The 23,135-nt window shown below is 41.4% G+C and overlaps 1 protein-coding gene across 1 annotated transcript in view; it reads right to left on the reverse strand.

Moving 5' to 3' along the window:
* The window catches only part of LOC138090261 (PR domain zinc finger protein 2-like), a 129,032-nt gene that overhangs the window by 84,684 nt on the left and 21,213 nt on the right, over positions 1-23,135 (reverse strand). The window contains exons 2-3 of the mRNA XM_068985764.1: positions 10,574-10,759; positions 8,879-8,982 (exon numbers count right to left, since the gene is read on the reverse strand). Of these exons, the coding sequence (XP_068841865.1) occupies positions 8,879-8,982; positions 10,574-10,759 (290 nt within the window). The remainder of the gene's footprint in view (positions 1-8,878; positions 8,983-10,573; positions 10,760-23,135) is intronic.

The raw sequence follows: 23,135 nt of genomic DNA on the forward strand, positions 1-23,135 counted from the left end.
AAAGCCTCCACTCTTGGCTCTTCTGGGCATGCCTGTGTCTCCCAGCCCAGGACTGCCAGGGCGGTGCCCACCTTACTGGCCCATGAACACCACTTTCTTCCTGCTAGGGGTTACACATCTGGCATAATGCTGCATGCTTTCCATATTATCTCATTTAACCTTATGCATCAGGTTATTACCCCTTTTTGCCACATGTGGCAATTAAGGATCAAAGATTATATAACTTTCCCAAAGTCACTCACTTAGTTGAGTACTAAAGATGATCTTAATCCCAGTGCTGCTTGACCTCTTTTTATCAGTCCCTTCCTTGACCATCCCAGCTAAAACTATGAAGCCTTGTCTTCCCATCAGCACCCCCAGTTATCTAGTCATCTCCTGATTTATTTGTCTTCATGGTACTTATGCTCTTATTTTCCTACTTAGTAACTGTTTCCCCACACCAGAGTATCAGCTCCATGAGAAAACATCTGAGTCTTTGCATTCACTGTAGTACCTGTAAGACTTTGCCCAGTGCCTGGCAGAGAGTAGGCTCTCAACAAATAACTATGAAATTAATGAAATGATATTATCATACACAAATGTATAACTGTCATCATTTAATGAGCACCTACCATGTGACAGGGATCATGCTACAAAGTGCTTTGCAGTTAACTTTATTTACTCCCCACTAAGTATCAAGGACAGTATTTTCACTATCCTGTAAGAACCCACAGTCAGTTTATTTAGCAGCTGGTTGTTTACTATAACATCTCTCTGCACCACCTGAAAAGAGGCTATACAGGTCCCATCGGACTCCTTTTCAAACTCACTGTCACACTCACTCTTGGCTCACTCACACATGAGCAGGCACACACACACTCTTCACCCTTGAAAACAAAGAGGAAGTGCAGCCCCACGTGGTATGTGTGGAAGAGACAGAATCACAACACAAAATTTAAACTTCACACACCAAAATAATTTAAGGTGCTTTACTTTAAAATGCTTATGAGATACTTTTGCCAAGTTTGCCAGTATGATAAAATAACAAAAATGGGAATATTTAGTTGGTCTTTTAAGAGTGTCAGTCCATACTGTTTACTTTTTAGTAACTTAGGGAGGAAAAGGCTTGTTTTGATTTATCATAGGAGACAGCAGAGTTCCCACACACTCCCACGCACATACTGACACAGCTACAAACACTGCAGAGATGGTGCTGGAAAATCCCACACAGTTAAAGGCAGCTGGAGAGAAGTAACAAGAGTCTACCTACCACCTGGAGGATAACAGTAAGACTGTCCCGGAATTTCCTGGCTCGCAGATCAATAATGACCCTTGCAAAGAGCAAGGTGTTCCACTTGAGTAAAATTTTTATGTAGAGCTCATTTTGTTACAAAAGAGACTAAGGAATCTACTAAGTCACACTTAAACTAAAATGCTCAATTTTATGGCCAAAATCTCAAGGAAAAAAAGTAAATTTACCTAATAATCAAAAATAAGTAATTTTTTAAATTCGCAAAATGGTTAAAAATTGTTTTTTAAGGAGGAAAAAAAAACACACAGAATTAGAAAGCAGACGTTCTCCCAAAATGCTAATCATAGAATAAACTGGAATCTTTTTTTGGATCAAACTAAGCAATACTGACTAAAGAACTTTAAAATGCACATGCTTTAATCAGCATATACACTTGTAGGAATTTATTCTCATGAGATATTGGGCAATCACACCAAGAGGTATGTACAAAGATGTCCACAGGAGTGCGGTTTACCATAGACTCACTGTCAAACGGAGAACACCACAGATTTGTTCAGTACGGTAATATCAGAATATAGTGGAATAACAGACAGACCTTAGAAAATACTGTTGTATGAATGACTAACTGACTGATATGGAAACTTTTACTTCCTGTAATCTTTGTATTTCTTAAGAATTTTCTCAGTAGTAAACATACATTAGCTCTATAATTAGGAGAAAAAGATGACCAGAAGATGTAGAAATATAATCAGTAGAAAAGACAGTCATAATACACTGATGATTGAATAAAGCCATTTATAAAAAGTATGGCTTAAACATATGAATATATGAAGAGAAAAATGATCTGAAATCTAAATGCATGAACATGTTAATAATGGTTTCCTCGGAAAATGGGATTCTTCATACTTTTCATTTTCCCTCTTCTGCTTATCTGAATTTTCTACCTTCTCTCCACTAATTTAGTATAATCTCTAAGTAAAAAGGGAAGAGGGTGGGGAGAGCAGGCTAGGAAGGCAGCCAAGCTCTGCTGAATGCTAGGCTCACACTCCCATCCTCTTCCCATCACTGTCACCATCATCATCACACACACATCTTTAAAAAAATATGTAGCCTTCTCATTTTCACTGAGTTTCACCTGTAATTGGAACTGGGATGAAAATGTGTTTTCACGCAATTTCTACCATAGCTGGAATTCCAACTGGTTTCCAACCAGAGTTAACTTCAGTGACTGATACACAGAACCATATCTCTAAAATGTGACAGAATTACGCTCAATATACGTGCAAGTTACGAGACTGCACATGTACCACCACACTATGAAGTCAGGGTGGGGAAAGACAGGGAGAATGAGACTCCTGTCCTTTCAGGCAGAGACAGTGCCAAGACAGGTCCAATTCACACCCCAGCTCTAACTCAACAATGTTACATAACAAATCTATTTCCACATCCTTATTAGGACCGAGAAATACTCAGCTGACTTGATCCTAAGGAGAGATACTTCCATATAATCAATAGCTTTTCCGCTGTAAACAGTCTCTGTTTACAAAGCAAAGAAAGTGAAAGTTGAAAGTGAAGTCGCACAGTCATGTCCGACTCTTTGCAACCCTATGGACTGTAGCCTACCAGGCTTCTCTGTCCATGGGATTTTCCAGGCAAGAGTACTGGAGTGAGTTGCCATTTCCTTCTCCAGGGGATATTCCCAACCCAGGGATCGAACCCATGTGTCCTGCATTGCAGGCAGATTCTTTACCACTGAGCCATTTAAAAATTTCATATAACCCTAGAAATCGTACTCAAAATGTTCTGTGTTTATGTACATTTGTATATTTGCTGGGGAGATTTTCAAAGGGGTCCACAACATGCCGAAGACTAAGACTCTCCAGGTAGACTCTGCTAGTGGCAAGATCACTGAACAGGCAGCATGAAACCTGGGCATCCTGACTGACAGCTTCAGAACCCCAGGCAGGCCAACTGCTGTCGGATCCGTCATCTGTGGAAAGATTTAGGGTGTTTCTAGTATTCTTTATTTCACAAAAAAAAATCCCCACAGGGTACTGTCATTCGTCTATATAATACCACAAGTATTATATGCCAAGCTCAGTGCTCCAGAACTGAGGACAGTGCCTGTCACATGGTAAGCTTAACAGAGGGGTTAAATAAGTAAATAAACTCTCAATTTTCTCCTTGTACCATTAACACGCTGTCAATCGAGTAACAAGTTCACTTATTCAGAAAGATGGCTTAATTCTCTGTACTTCAATGTCCCCACCCTCCTGAAGGTACTAAGAGAAGAAGAAGACTGGTGCAGCAGTTTCTGTGACAAACAACTCTATGGCTAGCCCACTTTTAAGTAACAGCTTCAAAATCTTTGCACTTCTATTAACCACACTGCTTCACAGCAAACCTAAGATCCCAGACATCACCACAGACACTCCCTCTCTCTTACACACACAGACAAGGGCTCAGCAGACTTTCTACAAAGGGCCAGGAAATATTTTCAGCTTTACAAACCATACGGTCTCAGTCACAACTGCTCAACTTGGCCACTACAGGGCAAAAGCAGCCACAATCAATATGTAAACAAATGAACATTACTGTGTTTCAACAAAACTTTATTGATGAACTGAAGTTTGAATTTCCTATACTTTTCATGTGTCACAAAACACTTGATCTTTGTTTAAAGCACTTGAAAATGTAAAAACCATTCTCAGCTCTTGGACTGCAAAAACAGATGGCAGGTTGGACTTCCCCCATGAGCTACGTCTTTTCTTAGGACATTCTGCATGGTGTAGAAGTTGGAAAGGAACAGTAAGAGCTGAGCAGTACTTTCTGACAAAAGGGTCTACAGAATCAGCTGGTTGACTTCTCTACTCTTTTATGGTTGTGTCCATTTTTAAATCAGAAATACTTTGAAATTAGAAGAACTGAGATAGCAAAAATTATGAAATGTGCTTGTTAGTAGCTGATCATAACAGTGCTGAATGATAAAAAGTTTGTTTTCACTTCTGAAAAAAAAACTATTCAATATTAAAGTCTCATTATACAGAAATAAATTCTCTATCAATTTTAATTGAAATGCAATTCTACTTCTTCTCTCTACCCTCTGGACTCAAAATTTGTTGCCTGAATAGTAACATACAAATGGAAGCAGTGGACTATCAGTTTTAATCGATAAGAAAGAGGGGGAAAATCTATCAAAAAACATCAACAATATTGGTTTTAAAAAGCTAGGAAGGAATATTCACCCCTGGTGGCTATATGAATTAGTGCAATCCCTTTGGAGGTCTGTTAGGAAATTTTACCAAAACTTAAAATGTACATAACTTTTGACTCAACAATTATACTTCTAGGAATTTATCTTAAGAAGATAACCAGACAAGTGAGCAAATACGTATATACAGTTAATTTGATATTTGGAAGAATTTGGGTTTCTTTTTTAATATTATGGAAGTAGAGATGACTTACAGTGCTGTGTTCATTTCTGCTGGTACAGCAAAGTGATTCAATTATATACATAAGTATATTCTTTTTCATTATACTGAATATAGTGCCCTCTCCCATACAGTAAGTGTACCTTGTTCTCTGATCCTATACTAGCATCTGCGAATCCCAAACTCCCAATCCTTCTCTTCCAAAGAATTATTAATATCATGCAAAGACTAAAACTACTTAAATGTCCACTGGTTTAACAGTGGAAGGATACAATGGAATTCTAGGTAGCTATAAGAAATAATGACGTGGATAAGCATTTGAAGTGGGATATACATTTGACATGTACACATCTACAACATATTAAGATAAAAAAGCATGTTACAAAACTGCATACATATACTGTTTGATCTCAACTGTGTATGAAATGTCTAGATATAGTGTTTGTATAGGTAGCTGTGTGAGAGAGACAGAAGAGAAACAAGAGGCAAAGAAACAGTTAAAAGAATGCATGTCATGGTGCTGACTGGTGATTTTTACTTTCTCATTTATAATTTTCTGTTTATATTATTTTGCAATGACCATGTATTACTTTCATAATTTAAAAAAGACTTATTAGAAGGTACAACACCATGAGTGGCCCCTAATGTAAACCGTGGACTCTGGGCAATAATGGTGTGTCCGCTGTAACAAATACCCCATTCTGGTGGAAATGAAGCCAGTGAGGGAAGCTGTGTATGCATGTCTCATGGAGGTTGGGGCAGGGGGCAGAAGGAGATATAGAAACTCAACTTTCTGCTCAATTTTCCTGTTAACCTAAAGTGCTCTAAAAACTAAGTGAAAGTGAAGTCGCTCAGTCGTGTCCGACTCTTTGCAACCCGTGGACTGTAGCCCACCAAGCTCCTCCGTCCATGGGTTTCTCCAGGCAAGAATACTGGAGTGGGTTGCCATTTCCTTCTCCAGAGGATCTTCCCAACCCAGGGATTGAACCCAGGTCTCCCACATTGCAGGCAGACACTTTAACAAGACTATTCTTAAAAATACATATTAAAACATGCAAACAATTCAAAAGTTCTGTTCATTAGAAACAATCTGAGCCCCACAGAAGTGAATGTGAAAGGCTTCAGAATACTGCACGTTGCTCAGTGTGTGTGTGTGTGTGTGTGTGCACGCGCGTGCGTGCATGCATGTGTGTGTGTGTGTGTGTGTGTGTGTGTGTGTGTGTGTGTGGCGGGGGGGGGGGGGGGGTGGTACATGAAGTCCAGTGTTTGGCCTGCCAGCAATTCCCCACCAGGAACTGACTACAGAGTACTCTCCTCTTTCCAGAACCTGACTGTTCCATGCATTCACCCTGAGGATACTCTCCTGTTTCTCTCCTGTTATTTCTGATATAATGGCATGCTTTCAGTGGAAACTTAGAGGACTGAAGGCTGCATAAGATAGTCAAGGGCTCAAGAAAAGCAATTTAACACTTTCTCATAGATTAGCTTTAAAATGGAGTTCTAGTGGAGGCGAAAGACCAGGTTGCTAAAAGATAAACTGGTCTTAAGGGGCTGTAATGGACGAACAAATGCCAAGTGAGATTTTAATGATAAGCAGTATCTGTGACATTAAGAGGAGGCATTCTGATGCAAGTCAGAGGATAACACCAAAGTTAGAATAAGTTAACGGGGAAACACTCAATTTTACCTGGATTTTTATTTTCTTTATAAGAAATATGTACATTATAATTTTTGCTTCCTACACTTTGCCAAATACATACTTCCACATGTGTATGTCAAATATATCTACTTCTATTTTAACAGAGCAAAAAGGTTTAGAGGTTTCTATATGGAATATAGACCTCAGAGTTGAAACCACTTGAATGACATCCAGATTTTTTTTTTAATTGCAGGGAAGAAAATCCAGCCTTGACAAGAACTAAATCTTTAAACCTGACTAACAAGAACTGGCCGTGTTATAAGGATTCCCACTATGGCAGAACATAAGGAGAAGTATCTTAAATTAACAATGGGTTGTTAATAGGAAAAACTGAATCTCTAATATCTAATACATCATGGCTCCAAATTATACTTTTTAAACAAGCTACTACGAATTCATACTTAAAGAATTTCAAGGCAAATGAAACCTAATTAACAAAAGGTACTATCAGTAACTTATATAAAATGCCCAACAATATCAAATTGTTATGTTGAGTAAAGCAGGTACCACAAACTTAGGTTTAATATTAATGACATTTGTTCAACCTTAGATACACACAGAACTAGAGTACATGTTTTCTGGTTCCTCACCAGGATTAATGCTAACCTGATAAAGCATGTCTGTTGGTTTCCCTTGTGAAACTTCTAAAATTAAAAATACAGTTTATTTTGGAACATAATTTTGTGGTTCAGACATTTTTAAGCATTTAGCCATTATCTTGAATAATTAAATTTTTTTTTTGGTTGGGCATTTTTTCCACAAATACAGCACCCTTTTAACTTGAAAGTTGTGAAATAACAAAGTTAATTACTCCCATGGTAAATCATCATTTCCTAAGTCCCCTTAGGAAATATCACTATATTTATTATAAGGGATTCAGAGAAACTCTCAAAATTACTGAGAGAAACTGTTAGAATTCTCAAGGCAAGAGACACTGTTCACAGCACTGAGAAAAAGAGCAACATACCACAGACGGACAAACACCACAGAACTTCTTGACTGAAACTCCCCAGACATTTCCCAGGCGAATTTTATTTTTAGGCTTTTATATGTTTACATGTTAAACAGATGTGATTTCCACCTAAGACAATCTGACAGGAATGCTTTTCCTCACCACCAAAAAAACTTCTCTGGCTGGGAGTCATGCCACTGAGTTCCACAAGAACCTGAGGAGTTTCATGGAGGCTGCTGACCTGAATTAGATTTAATAGAAATGCTTAATTCACAGGCAACTCTTTAAGAAACAATAATAAGATATTTTATCTTCACAGCTTTCTTTATGAGATTATTTTTTATTCTCCCCATTTTTAAATGGAGGGTTTTAGGGCCCAAAGCTTAAGGGCCCTACCCAGGTCACAAAGGCAGGATTTGAACCCTGGCTCAGTCTGTCAAAGAATCCAGCTGTAATGCAGGAGACGGACTGCAACACAGCCAACCTAGGTTCGATCCAACCGAGTTCGACCCCTGAATGGGGAAGATACCCTGGAGAAGGAAACGGCAACCCATTCCAGTATTCTTGCCTGGGAAATTTCACGGACAGAGGAGCCTGGCAGGTCCATGAGGTCGCAAGAGTCGGACACAATTTCGTGACTACACCAGCGCCACCAAACCAATGAAGCATTTCTAACTGCCTACTGTCAGGCAGCAGGACACACGGACACGTGGTTCTGCTCTGACAACACCCTCCACACGTGTGCCCACAAAGGGAGCCACTCCCTCTGGTCTACACAGCTTCCCTGCATAAGGAGTGTGTGACCGCTCCCCATCTTCCAGGATCATTGAGAGAATGTGAAACAAACAGAATGAAAGCCTTTCTAAAAAGTCAGAGCACTATACAAACACGGCTTCTCAGGTGGCTCAGTAGTAAAGAATCGCCTGCCAATGCGGAGACACAGGTTCGATTCCTGGGTCAGGGAAACTCCCTGAAGAAGGAAATGTCAACCCACTCCAGTATTCTCACCTGGGAAATCCCATGGACAGAGAAGCCTGGTGGGCTACAGTCCATGAGGAAGCAAAAGAGCTGGACGCTACTTAGGGACTAAACAACAACAACTATATAAATACACAGTGTCCTAAGTATGTCCAACTCTGAATGTTTCAGCAACACAGAGATTCCTTTCTAAATGACAGAAAAGATCCTAACTGTACTTTATTGATATTAGCGGCCACCTTGGTGTGTCTTTTACTGGCGTTCGTCTGCAAGCCTATAAGTGGCAGACCAAACTCTCAGCTGCAAAGCAAAGCAAAGCAACCTGAACGAGGCAAATAAAACGCCAATTTGACATTTATTGTTGAAGACAGCAAAGCACTTTCAAACTACAAATGTGAACAGCAATCTGTATCCAAGGAAACACATTTTCTATTAAAAATATTCTTTATTTTAAAGAACATGTTAAGCTGACTGATTAATTTCAGAAGGTCAAATCCTGAGAAGATAAATCCTTTAAAATAAATTGTTTCAAATCCTTTAAAAATGTACTGAACTCTGATAAGCAAAGGACAAGGAGCATTTCTTACCTCCCACATGTATACATTATTCTTAACCTGAGATCTTTTTTTCTTGTCACCAATAAATGGCCCAAACTTTTTGCCTTTTAAAATTGGTTTAGTGGCCCAAACACCTAGAAAATAAAACCAACAGTTTCACAATGCATTGTGGTTAAAGACTAAAGCACTAAAAGCAATTCAGTTTCACAAAATACTGAAAAGACTAGTCACCCTAAAAGCAAGACAATGTTAACTGAGATCACAGAAAATCAAATTAAATCAAGTATTCAAAGGGGATTTTTATTTTTCTTCTTAACAGTCTTCTGTATTCTCCTAATAGCCTGTAAAGAATCTATATTGTTTTATAAGTAGGAAAGATTATCTTACGGTTTTTTTTTAATCTTTACATGTAAAATTACCCAGATAGCATAATCACAAACACTTGGAGAAGAGATAATCACAACAATTAAGAGAAAAAAATATCGAATGCAGTAAAAATGCAAAGTTCCTCTTTCTCCTTTTCTACAGATTTCAAATTCTCAAAAAAAAAAGAAAGAAAGAAAGAAAAAACACCCTTAAATGGTTAGAAACATAGTGTCCTATAGTAAACGTTTTTGAAGTTTCTTTGCTCTCTGCTCTGTTTCCTGAAAGCTTAAACAACTCACTCTTCAGAGTTTAAACCAACCAAGACGTATGCTGCTTTGTGGTATTCTCAGGGCTATTTCTATCGTCTTCACAGTGACCGTAAGGCAAACAAGATGCAGAAGCAGTGGGTAAAACAGCAGGAGACACCCGTCGATGGACCCAGTGCCACCGCAGCTCTTACTGACAGCACTGCTCTGAACATGCTCCCTTGCCTTTTGGGCTCAGTTTCCTCATGTACAGATGAAAGCTGTGGTCTCAGCCAGTGGCTCAGCCATGATGAACTAATTCCACCACCTGTCAATCTGCTATGAATCCCATTTGATATCCCAGCTAATAACTAATTAGTGGAGAGATAAAATCAACCACTTTCATGAACAAATTACTCACTGAATAATTCTCAGCGAGAATTAGGAAAAGCATTTATTAAAAATTTATTCACACATATATATCAGAATATCAGAAGAACACCTTTAAAAAAAGAAAACAGGACATAAACATGATTTCTTCTAAGACTGTACTCTAACTTTTGTAACTTATTTCCTTAGCCTTCTATCTAAAGATTAGAACACAAAAACAAGACTCAATACAAAAAAGCTTGGCTATATTCAACAAGAAATTCTAGGAAGAAGCGCTGGGACATGCTCATCATTCAAATACCCATTGAGGCCCATGAAGAGCATCAGTTACTGGAGGCATAAAGATAAATAAGAAATGAAGGCACTCACGATCAATACAAGTGATGGATATGAAAACAAATACAAAATAATGAAATAAATATAATACCATCATCACACAAATCACAGTGAAATCAGAGGCGGAAGCAATACATTCTGTGGGAAGAAGAGCCCTGGGGAGACTCAGAGGAAGGGGCTGCTCAGGCTGAGTCACGAAGGAGGGTGGGTGTGTGCGAAGGTGTTCCTGTCCACCCTGGATTCTTAACTGGAAAACAAACTCTTCAAAACAAGCCAAGAGTATATATGTGTTGCTTTTGGAGTGAGCTCCCCACCTGAGAAGCCCCCAGAGGAAGCCTGGCCACAGCCCGCTCTCCCTGCCCTCTCCTCCCCTGACCCTAGCACTCACCAATCCGAGTTTTGTCAACAGCAGATGGGAAAAGCCTCACTTCCTCCGGAAGTCCTCGAAGCACATGTTCAGGTACCTCGGCCAGGGTCTCCGTGGTTGCCACAGGCTCAGCTGCGTGCTGCAAGTTAAGAAACAGAAGGATAATACCAAAAAGAAGAAAACCCAGTTCTGTTTTGACTTTTTTTTCTGGTCCAATAAACAAATATGCAAAAATGTAAGTGAAAGCTAAAGCTGGCAAGCCAGACTAAAACGATGATGTCAAGCATTTCAGAAGGTGCTTTTTTGCTTGTTTGTGAGTCTCCAAAGGAAACCACTGTAACCTTCAAGCACGTCTGTGTTCATTTCGTTTGCTCCAGCCACCTGTGACCATTTTAAAAATATGTAAACCTTCGGCACCATACTGTTTTAATCTCCCACAGAATCTGGTAGCAAATTACAATTAAATCAAAGACTACCATCAGCATCTTAGGATGTTAAAAAAAAAATTAACACTCCCTATTTAAGTGAACACTTTTGGCACATGCTGTAAAGGCCATGCCAGCCAACTGGACCCCCATCCCATCCACGCTTTCATTCCTCCACCAACAAAAGCTTGACAATTTCCAGCAAGAACACTACAATTTATTTTGGGCCCTCCACGGAAGTGTGACCTTTCCAGGAAACAGTACTATATCACCGTATACCAAGTAACTAAACAGCAACACCTCCTCAAAATTACAGTCTCAGAGAAATAGAGAATTTAGAAATTACTAAGTATATGCGAAAATTCATTGTAAACATTATATAAAATTTCTATTAGATTTGTATCTGAAGGAATGGAAAAAATATAGAAATCTAAGGGAATAGAAAGGGGAGCACCAAGTCAACTCATGGATCATGACTGTTATTCTAAAACTAACTTTCAAATCAAAGGAAAATCAGGTGGCTATTAACTGGCACCACATAGACCCTAAAGAATTGACGTACAGATCACGACCCTGCTAAGAATGATAGGTTTTGTAGTCTGAATGTTCTTTATTTTACTTCGCAAAGGGAAATATTTCTGAAGGACTTTCAAAGGGACCAACATAGGCAAACAGCAAAGTGGAAGTTTAAGTCACTCAGTCATGTACGACTCCTTGCAACTCCAGGGACTATTGCCTGCCAGGCTCCTCTGTCCATGGGATTCTCCAGGCAAGAATACTGCAGTGGGTTGCCATTCCCTTGTCCAGAGGATCTTCCCAATCCAGGGACCAAACCCGGATCTCCTGTATCACAGGCAGGTTCTTTCCTGTCTCTCTGTGCCAGCAGGGAAGCAGCAAACTCCAAGATAAAATGATTAATTTTCCCACAATGACGATCTTGTAGTTTTAAGAATGTTTTGTGCCAAGAAGAGAGTATCATTCAAATTTCTATACTCCTAGCATTTCAACTTAAAAAAAATATCAACAGGCTGCTTGGAAAGAAGTAGATCCCACAACAACAAGCAAGTCATTGTGAAAGTCTGCTGCTGCTGCTGCTAAGTCGCTTCAATCGTGTCCGACTCTGTGCGACCCCATAGACGGCAGCCCATCAGGCTCCCCCGTCCCTGGGATTCTCCAGGCAAGAACACTGGAGTGGGTTGCCATTTCCTTCTCCAATGCATGAAAGTGAAAAGTGAAAGTGAAGTCGCTCAGTCCTGTCCGACTCTTAGTGACTCCATGGACTGTAGCCCACCAGGCTCCTCCATCCATGGGATTTCCCAGGCAAGAGTACTGGAGTGGGGTGCCATTGCCTTCTCCAGTGAAAGTCTACTCTGCTATTTTGAGTTGGAATGTACAAAAGTGGGCACATAAGGCCTGGGGATTGTTCCCTGGACAGGGCAGATGTGACGGTGTGTGTACTCCAGAAGCACACACACTTCCATCCTGCTTGATTAGGCCTTGGTCCTGACAGTATCACCAAGCACAAGTTCAACACCTTCTTAAACATGCGAATATCAAAACTGCCCCAGAAAATGATCTTATGGTATTTTTTAGTAGCTAAAGTGTGAATAAATTTAGCACACACATTTCTCACTTCTAAATACAGTACTCTCATTTTTTAAAAATTTTAATCTATAAACCAGAATTCTGGAAATGTGACTAAATTTTTCAAAAGACGGAAAAGGTATTACATTGGTAACTGATATCCAAGCTACATAATAATTATTTTTAACTTGGATAAATTAAACAGTATTAATAGGCCATAGCCACAGTCATTAGCACATAGCCAGTTAGTATGGTAAGTGGGAATTTCCTTCCTCTTTTTCAGAGTGAACCCTAGAAAAGATTCTAAAGGATGTGACACCATCTGACCTTCCCAGGAACTTTGAAAAGACAGTGTGTCAGCTAACTCCAACTGATACTTCCAGGCACTATTACGATAGCTACTCAAAGACTTAATGTGTACTGGAACTTCCTTGGGCCTCAGTGCAAGGCACTGTGCTAACCATCTTGTGTGTAAGACAGTTTACTCCAGACAGCCCAACAGGAAGGCCCTGTTAGTGCCTCCTCCCAGCTCCCTGCCCCACTACCACACACACACAGAAGAGGAAATTGAGGCTTAGGGAAGTGGCCCAAGCTGCCCAAGGATAGGAACTGAGTCTCTGTCTATCCCCAGAGCCCAAGCCCATAACCACTGTGGTGTTTACAGTTAAAATTCTGCTAGATCGGCTTTGAGGTCCTAATGTAAAACATGGTGACTCTGGTTGATAGCACTGTATTACAGAACTGAAAATGCTAAGAGAGTAGAACTTAAATGCTCCCTCCTCCTCCCTAAAAGAAAGAAAAAGAGAAATATGCAAGCTGATGGGTGTGTTAATTAACTGGACAGTAGGAATCCTTTCACAATGTGTAGGTATATCAAACCACCACAATGTACACACAGTTTAAGTATCTTACAGTTTTGTCAATTATACCTCAGCAAAGCAAAGAGTTCAAAAGGAAAAGATTCTGTTGAAATACAATCTAACAGTTCAAAAGGAAAAGATTCTGTTGAAATACAATCTAACAACTTCTGCCCTAAAATCTCCAAATTTCCACAGAAATGTCAACAGGAGATGGTAACGTAAGGCAGGAATGGTCATCCCCACAGGAAATTTGTAACTTGAGTCTAAGTTGGAGACCATCTATATTAAAATTTCTGAGACACCTGGGAATATAAAGGATGTCAGCAGAAGTACCATAGGAAAAAGAAACAAGAAAAATTCCCATATACATACTTACTTGCCTTTAGCAAATCCATGATTTTTAATTTGGGCTCCTTTAGTTAGAAGAGGAATGCTTTTTTCCTGTTTTAGTATCCTTCACACTACAACAGGGCTCAACTAAAACCCGAGGACCTCCTTCCAGACAATGGCCAGCTCCAGGGCCTTCCTCTCACCTCTCCAGCTGTCAGAACCTCCACTGTGATGCCTACTGCTGGAAACTGCAGGGAACATTTTTTAGGAAGTCAGAAGTAGAGGTAGGACGGCTTGCCTAAACAGAACCATCCTCTCTCCTTCCTTATTTTTCCTTCATAGCTCTTATCACAATTTTAAATAATTGCTTGTATAATTATGTTTACTGTACCTCCCCCATCAGACTGCAAGGAAGACAGATGGCATCCACCTTACTCCATGCTCCATTTTCAATACTCAGCAGCAGACCTGAAACATTTGTCACTTATATACTTGAATGAATAAGTGATTCTTGCAAGTAAACTTAAACTTTTTAGAAAAAAGAAGGCTGGGAAAGCACAGCTGAGTCATCTATCTGAAAGTATTTTCTCTATGCATCCCTGAATTTGAGATAGGTATTTCTGGGTCAATGTAAGGATTCTTTTTCAGAAAATGTGGCATGCTCTCAATTTCAAGCAATCATTTGACAGGTAAACCTTTGGAACAAAAGCATATTTAAAAGAAAATTTTACTTCTCAACATATCCATAATTGGGAAACTGGGGTTTTATATATATATATTACATGTAATACTATAATCCAAACAGGGTAACCTTGGTTCGTACACTAAAGAATCACAGGCCTGGGACTACGTCTCAGGTTGATTTTCTCTAAAAGAAACTGAAGCGTCTCGATTTATTACAAGATTTCTGAGTCCGTTCTGTGGGCCAGGTAATGTTTTAAGCATCACACATACCTCAATACTGTGTCACTCTAGCGAAGAAGATGGACAAAATTAAACAAAGATATACAGTGCTTGGTAGCTATTGATGCTCTGAAGAGAAATCAAGAATGAGAACAGGACACAGTGAAGGGAGAAAGGAAAAGGTGTATTTCAGACAAAGTGCTCACGGGAGACCTCTCGAGAAGCAAGAAGGAAATTGGGTGACAACATGCAGGAAAAACAGGCCAGAAGAGGACCTTGCTGAGACAGGAATAAGTGTGGTGAATTCAGGGATCAGACAGGCAAAGAGACCGACATGTCCAGAGCTGTGGCGGGGGAGGGACGCAGGGTAATGCCACTAGAGAGACATGAACCACACAGAATGAGAGGGGCAGAGGCCAGGCTGCACACTCCTCCCTCCAGACGGGCCAGCAGCCTCCCAGAGGCCCATCTCTGCTGTCCCAGAATCAAATTCAATTCAGTTCAGTCGCTCAGTCGTGTCCAACTCCTTGCCACCCCATGGACTGCAACATACCAGGCCTCACTGTCTATCACCTACTCTCAGAGCTTACTCAAACTCATATCCATTGAGTCAGTGATGCCATCCAACCATCTTATCCTCTGTCATCCCCTTCTCCTCCCAATCTTTCCCAGCATCAGGGTCTTTTCAAATGAGTCAGTTTTTTGCATCAGGTGGCCAAAGTATTGGAGTTTCAGATTCAGCATCAGTCCTTTCAATGAATATTCAGTACTGATTTCCTTTAGGATGGACTAGTTGGATCTCCTTGCAGTCCAAGGGACTCTCAAGAGTCTTCTCCAACAGCACAGTTCAAAAGCATCAATTCTTCAGTGCTCAGCTTTCTTTACAGTCCACCTCACATTCATACATGACCACTGGAAAAACCATAGCTGTGAGTAGACAGATCCTTGTTGGCAAAGTAATGTCTCTGCTTTTTAATATGCTGTCTAGGTTGGTCATAGTTTTTCTTCCAAGGAACAAGCATCTTTTAATTTCATGGCTGCAGTCACCATCTGCAGTGATTCTGGAGCCCAGAAAAATAAAGTCAGCCACTGTTTCCCCATCTATTTGCCATGAAGTGCGCAAAGAGTTGGACACGACTGAGCGACTGAACTGAACTGAACTGATGGGACCAGATGCCAAGATCTTACTTTTCTAAAGGTTGAGTTTTAAGCCAACTTTTTCACTCTCCTCTTTCACTTTCATCAAGAGGCTCTTTCAGTTCAGTTCAGTTCAGTTCAGTTGCTCAGTCTTGTCTGACTCTTTGTGACCCCATGAATTGCAGCATGTCAGGCCTCCCTGTCCATCACCATCTCCAGGAGTTCACTCAGACTCACGTCCATTGAGTCGGTGATGCCATCCAGCCATCTCATCCTCTGTCGTCCCCTTCTCCTCCTGCCCCCAATCCCTCCCAGCATCAGAGTCTTTTCCAATGAGTCAACTCTTCTCATGAGGTGGCCAAAGTACTGGAGTTTCAGCTTTGGCATCATTCCTTCCGAAGAAATCCCAGGGCTGATCTCCTTCAGAATGGACTGGTTGGATCTCCTTGCAGTCCAAGGGACTCTCAAGAGTCTTCTCCAACACCACAGTTCAAAAGCATCAATTCTTCGGCGCTCAGCCTTCTTCACAGTCCAACTCTCACATCCATACATGACCACTGGAAAAACCATAGCCTTGACTAGACGGACCTTAGTCGGCAAAGTAATATCTCTGCTAGTTCTTCACTTTCTGTCATAAGGGTGCTGTCATCTGCATATCTGAGGTTACTGATATTTCTCCCAGCAATGCTGATTCCAGTTTGTGCTTTATCCAGTCCAGCATTTCTCATGATGTGCTCTGCATAGAAGTTAAATGAGCAGGACGACAATATACAGCCTTGCTGTACTCCTTTCCTGATTTGGAACCAGTCTGTTGTTTTATGACCAGTTCTAACTGTTGCTTCTTCACCTGCATACAGATTTCTCAGGAGGCAGGTTAAGATGGTCTGGTATTCCCATCTCTCAAAGAATTTTCCAGTTTGCTGTGATCCACACAGTCAAAGGCTTTGGTATAGTCAATAAAGCAGAAATAGATGTTTTTCTGGAACTCTCTTGCTTTTTTGATGATCCAACAGATATTGGCAATTTGATCTCTGGTTCCTCTGCCTTTTCTAAATCCAGCTTGAACATCTGGAAGTTCACAGTTCACGTACTGTTGAAGCCTTGCTTGGAAAATCTTGAGCATCACTTTGCTAGTATGTGAAATGAGTGCAATTGTGTGGTAGTTTGAGCATTCTTTGGCACTGTCTTTCTTTGGGATTGGAATGAAAACTGACCTTTTCCAGTCCTGTGGCCACTGCTGAGTTTTCCAATGTTCTGGTATACTGAGTGCAGCACTTTCACAGCAACATCTTGTAGGATTTGAAATAGCCCAGAATCAAGGCCCAGGCCCATTTCAAAGATTTCTGAAACTGATCACTGTGACAAGTACAGTAGAAACTATGAGGAGTCTCTATTTACCTGTTATGTAACAAAAAGTGTAAGAACTCTTGAATTCCCTACTTAGCGAAACAAGTTATCAGTGAACTGATCTGGAATGGTAGTATCAGATTTAACATAGTAAGATTAAGTTAGTAAGCTATGTAGTTATTAACTATTAACTGATCTCCTTAATTCTATGTCACAAATTCCTATCTCAAAGTGAAAGAAAGTCAGTATCCCCTCTCTGCCCCAATCAATGGCCACAAGCATCCTGCCCATCACTCGGTCACTAACAAACACCCCCCGAGTGCTGGCACATCCTGGCAGGTAAGACACAACGGTTAACACAGCTGACCCAGCCCTCCTCCTCAAGACCACCAGCAGAGGGACTGCTCCTGCTCTGCTTCCTAACACAAAAAACCTTACAGGTATTTGGAGTCTCCAGTTTTGACTTTGCTGCAGAGCCTCTCAAAGGTCCTCTATGCTTTCCTGTGATACTCATCCTCTGAACAAGGGTGACCTTCCAAGCTGAATGGCGGAAGCTCAGGGAACAGGACTCTCGCGCCTTCCTCTGGGCCAAGCTCTGTGCTACCAAGCACTTTCCACACATGGCCTCAGAGAGTCCTCACCATATTCACAGCAAACACTGACAGTACTTAAGGTACTAACCAGGCACAATTCCAAGCTCTTTCTGCAGCACCTCATGTAATCTTTACACTACCACCCAGCGGTGGGTCCTGTTATAACCACATTTTACAGATGAAACTGAAACCTGCCTGTGCTCACAGCCAGTAAGTGGCAAAGCTAGGATTCAAACCCGAACAGTCGGCTTCAGGGGCAAGACTCTCAAACACCATGCCTCAGAGGAGCCCGGTCGAGTAATTTTCCCATATCAGAGAGTCATGGAGCCAAAGTAAACCCATACAGGAGTCCACATTTTCACTACTAAACCATCACTGCAACCCAGAGATGCCTGGAAAGTCCCTTTCGGGCATTCATACGGTCAGGGCCATTTTTATAATCATACTAAGATGCCACCTGCCTTTTTGACTCTCAGGTGTGTACAGGGGAGTTTTCTGGAGCCTTTGACATATGATGATGTCATCATTCCACTGGCTAATGGAATGTGTGATTGTTTAACCTTGTGTTTTCAATATTCTGAGTCATGAATAAGGCCTATAGTCTGACTAATATCATCGGACCATGTTGATTTCCTGGTGTTGATACTGCACTGGAGTAAAAACGTTACCATCAGGGGAAGCTGAGTGCAAAGGATCACACAAGGCTCTACTATTAATACTTTTACAATTTCCTGTGAATCTATTTCTCCCTAAAACCTGTTTCAATTTCACGGGAAATATCTAAATACATAATTGACGTAAACAAAAATCTTGAGGATGGCTGGACTAAGGAAGACCACCCCTGACCTTCTGGCACATCCTAGCTCAGGACCAAGAGGCAGAGAACAGGAGTGTGTGGTGACAAGAGGATCAAGGGAGGAGGCCGGAGCCACACAGTCAGGCCCCCTCACCCCCACAGCTTCCTAAGTACGATGGGAGGGGCTGTTCCCCTACAGGCACAAGGGTTCGGCTTTTTTTAAGGGTTTCATGGCTAATCACTAAAGAACAACAAGTAAAAGAGACTAGAACAAACTGAGATATATTAAAGGCAACAGCTTTTTGTCCCATTTGGGCTCCTGTAAGAATGGACAAGGAAAACAGAGTTCTTACCTTCTGCTTTTAAGCCCCAGATGGTGGGACTGCTACCATCTCAGCAATGCTTGGGGATTCCCAAACAAGTGTGTGTGTGTCTGTGTCTGTGTCTGTGTGTATGTGTGTGTGTGTGGGTCTGTGTGATGGTGGGGCTGCTGCGATCTCAGCAAAGGCCTGGGGATTCCCAAGGGAGTGTGTGTGTGTGTGTACACTGTATGCCCCTCCCCATCCAGAGGAAGCCTGTCCCCACAGTCCTACCCAGCAGGGTCCCTATCAGGCCTGCTTCCCACTCTTGCCTTTCACTGCACACTACACTCTGACACACTTACAGTCTGGCCTGGTTGATGGTCTCTCTAGCAAACAGGTCCCAGACACACTGGGCAGGTCTGTTTCACTTGCCTCACACCCAGAGCCCAGCACAGATGCCTAGCTCAGAGCAGTGGTCACTGAGAGCGATCAAACAAACAAGCGTCTGACAGTCAAGTGCCAGGAGGTACCGGAGCCATGATGGCTTTAAGAGGAGATGGATTCAGCTGGTAACGGAGTCCAAGGAAGTGGATGAGACCAGGAAGCAGAGAGCAAGAGAATGGTGAGGACCAGCCCTCAGGACACCACTGTTTCAGGGTCAAAGGAGCAGAGGAGACCTAGACGAAGACATCCCAGAGGCAGGAGGGGCACCAGGAGCATGGTGTCAGAAAGGCCAGGAAAAGGTTCAGGGAACGGAGGGAGGTCAACAGTCAAACACTGCTGGTGAGCCTTTAAAATCTGCTGATCCCTCCCTCCAATGCCCGCTGCCCACCCGTTAAACCTGAAATAGCACAGCAATTCCCATTTTTCCAACAGATGTCCAATTGGTGCCCCTCGTGCCAGCACCAGCTACCCTAGGAACCGAAGAAAGCAACAAGGAGGAGGCGGGGTCCTGCCTATTTGCTAATGCAGGAGACTGATGGGGAGTTCCCACTGGGACCAGTGAAAGAAGACTGTGATTATCAGAGATAAGGAGGGAACTCTGTTTTAGTTAGGGTAGCTGGGGGTGAGGCAGGCACATCTCAGAGAAGATGATAGAGACTTGGTCTTGAAAGATGAGAGTGAGCCATGTGGGAGGACTAAGCGTTCCAGAGAAACATCCTGAGGAGACAAAAGCTTTGGCAAGTTTACGAACCAAAAGAGGTCAGGTCAGAGTGAGCCAGGAGAAAGCAGAGGCGGCCGCCACCAGGTGCTGCAGCACCTTCACCACCAAGCCTCAGAGACCAGCCTTTGGAGGGCGTGGGGCACTGCAGGGTTTGGAGCAGGGGCGTGACAAGATGTGATAAAGCCTCAGTGCTTCACATTTATTACTTGCTTACTCTTGCCCACAATCACATGGGATGGGAACCACTGCTATCCCTATTTAGCAGGTGAGAACAAACACCGAGAAGGCAGCGACTTGCCCAGGTTCACACAGCTGGAGAGGCAAAGCCAGGACTGAAGGAGAAATATGAGTCACAAGACAGCAAAGGTGACGCAGAGCTCAGCTGCCCTGTAACCTTCTCTAACGAAGCAGTAACATCTGAACAAGAAGAAAGGTAAGCCTCCTGCCATAGTGCCCTCCACAGTTATGTAAGGAAATGCTGTTCGAGTTGCTAATTTCTTTTTCAAATTTCAGAAATAACCTAACATTTGCTAACCAAAAGACAATGTCCTGGATTTTATAAAAATTGCTATTTACCTAGTAGAATACATGATTCAAAATGAGATTTAAGAGCTGTCATTATTCAATACGTTAGTTTCCTAAACTACACGTTCTCTAATTGAGGTTCAAGTTATAACAGATTGGAATCACTTTACTTGGAAAGCTTTTTTAAGTCTTTAACATCAAATTGGTATTTAGAGTTACCTACAGAAAATAAAATTCTATATTAATGATATGCTACAACAGCAAAAGTGGTTTTGATGTTTTATACCATACATTTTTAGGATTACAAAAAAAGCAGGAGAGACACTGAAAATGAAAGATAGCAGCCATCCCATAGTTTCACCAAATCTTTAGAAATATTACAAACAGATTTCTCTAGATGGTTAGATGGTCTCCCATAAAAGATTTCCTGTAAAAGGAATAAATAAACCATTAATATGCAGAACCAATGGATCAATCTCAAAAACATATGCTGGCCAAAGGGAGATAAACACAAAGGAACACATACTATATGATTTCATTTACCTGAAAGTCTTGAACAGAAAAGACCAAGCCACAGGGACAGAAAGCAAGCTAGTGGTCACCTGGGGTGGAGGCTGAGGGGTGCAGAGCAGCAAGAAGGAACTTTTGAGGATGATGGAAATGCCCTATATATTGAGAGTGGTGGGTAGTGCCATGAGTGTGAACATTTGTCAACACTCTTTTGAATGAGTCTATTTTACTATATGTAAATTATACCTCAAAGTTGATTTTAAAGTAAAATAACTAAGTGAATCCTACACTCTCTCTTTAAATCATGCTAAAATGAAACTTGCTCCTTGGAAGGAAAGCTATGACAAACTTAGACAGCCTATGAAAAAGCAAAGACATCACCTTGCCCATAAAGGTCCATATAGTCAAAATTTTGGTTTTTTCAGTAGTCATGAACGGATGTAATAGTTAGACCATAAAGAAGACTGAGCGCCGAAGAACTGATGCTTTCGAACTGTGGTGCTGGAGAAGACTCTTTTGAGAGTCTCTTGGACTGCAAGGAGATCAAACCAGTCAATCCTAAAGGAAATCAACCCTAAATATTCATTGGAAGGACTACTGCTGAAGCTGAAGCTTCAATACTTTGGACACCTGATGAGAAGAGCCAACTCACTGGAAAAGACCCTGATGCTGGGAAAGATTGAAGGCAAAAGGAGACAGAAGCGGCAGAGGATGAGATGGTTTGATAGCACCACCAACTTAATGCACATGAATTGAGCAAATTCCAGGAGACAGAGGAGTCTGGTGTGCTGCAGTCCATGGGATCACAGAGTCAGATGTGACTTAGTGACTAAACAACAACAAAAATGAAAGTTTAATGCTCCAAGAAAATAAAGAACAAAAATGTCAATGCCATTGAAAAAATTCTTCAAGGTTTTTCTTTAACCCAAGTCAAACATTATTTTGCTCAAAAACCTCCACAAATGTCCCATCTCCCTAAGCAAAGCCCACTCTGGTCCTCACAGTGACCACAGGTCTGATCCAATACCACATGTGGCCTGGAACCAGTCTGCTCCACCTGCTCTCCACAGTCTCAGATACAGACAGTGGGTTTAGCACATAGCAGAGCAGTGGCACTGGCTGCTATTACATAAGACTGCATGTGACATCTCATACTAACGTCTTCATTTTTAAGAGTATAAGAAGAAATTTAATTTCACTTAAATTTCTATCAGTAACTCCTTTTATACCCTTCACCCAGAGACTGATTGCAAGTCACTGTATCAGTTTGAACCTATTTAATTAAAGCACCTCGTTTCTTAAATATTGATTTGACCAAAACCAGCACTGGGGTGGAGGTGGGGGGTGGGGGGGGCAACAGCAGTAGGTGACAGGAGAGTTCAGATTCAATATCCCTTAAGTACACAACATAGTATATTCACAATACAATACATATTCCTGCACAGCAGACTAATACTAATCACCACAGCAATTGTTGTCACCAGCAAAAACATCTGAATCAGAGAGTATTAAAACACTCAAATTCCATGAAAATTCTTCTTTGTTTAGACTTGCAAACAATATTCTTGGTTACTGTTCTAGATGCTGGGGAAAAAAAAAAATAAAACAAGCTTCAGTCTCCTGAAATAGCATTAAATTGTACTTGGTTAAGGAATGAGTGAAACTGCAGAAAGGATAAGCAGATAAGACAAAGAACAAGAAAATCACATACACCATCTTTGCAAGAGAACAGCAGTCAAACAGTTCCAAAAACACATTAAAAAGTGCCCTCTTTCAGAAGGCTGGCAGGTCCATTAGGCTGTCCAGCTGAAGAAACTGTCCTCAAGTATGGTGTTAATAGTGAACAAACATATTAGCACACTCTTGCCCACTAACAATCTCATCTCCCTAAGGCAGGAAAAGTGACATTCTACAAAACCGGAAATCAGAGTATGTCTCTGTCCAGTGGCTTCCCATGGCATTTATTTTTTTAATGCATTTATTTTTGGTTGCACTGGGTCTTTGTTGCTGCGTGCAGGCTTCTCGCTGTCGTTAACTTCTCTTATTGCGGAGCAGGGGCTCTAGCTGTATGGGCTCAGCAGCTATGGTTCCTGGACTCCAAAGCAC

This window comes from Capricornis sumatraensis, chromosome 14, assembly GCF_032405125.1.
Source record: "Capricornis sumatraensis isolate serow.1 chromosome 14, serow.2, whole genome shotgun sequence".
NCBI lineage: Eukaryota > Metazoa > Chordata > Mammalia > Artiodactyla > Bovidae > Capricornis > Capricornis sumatraensis.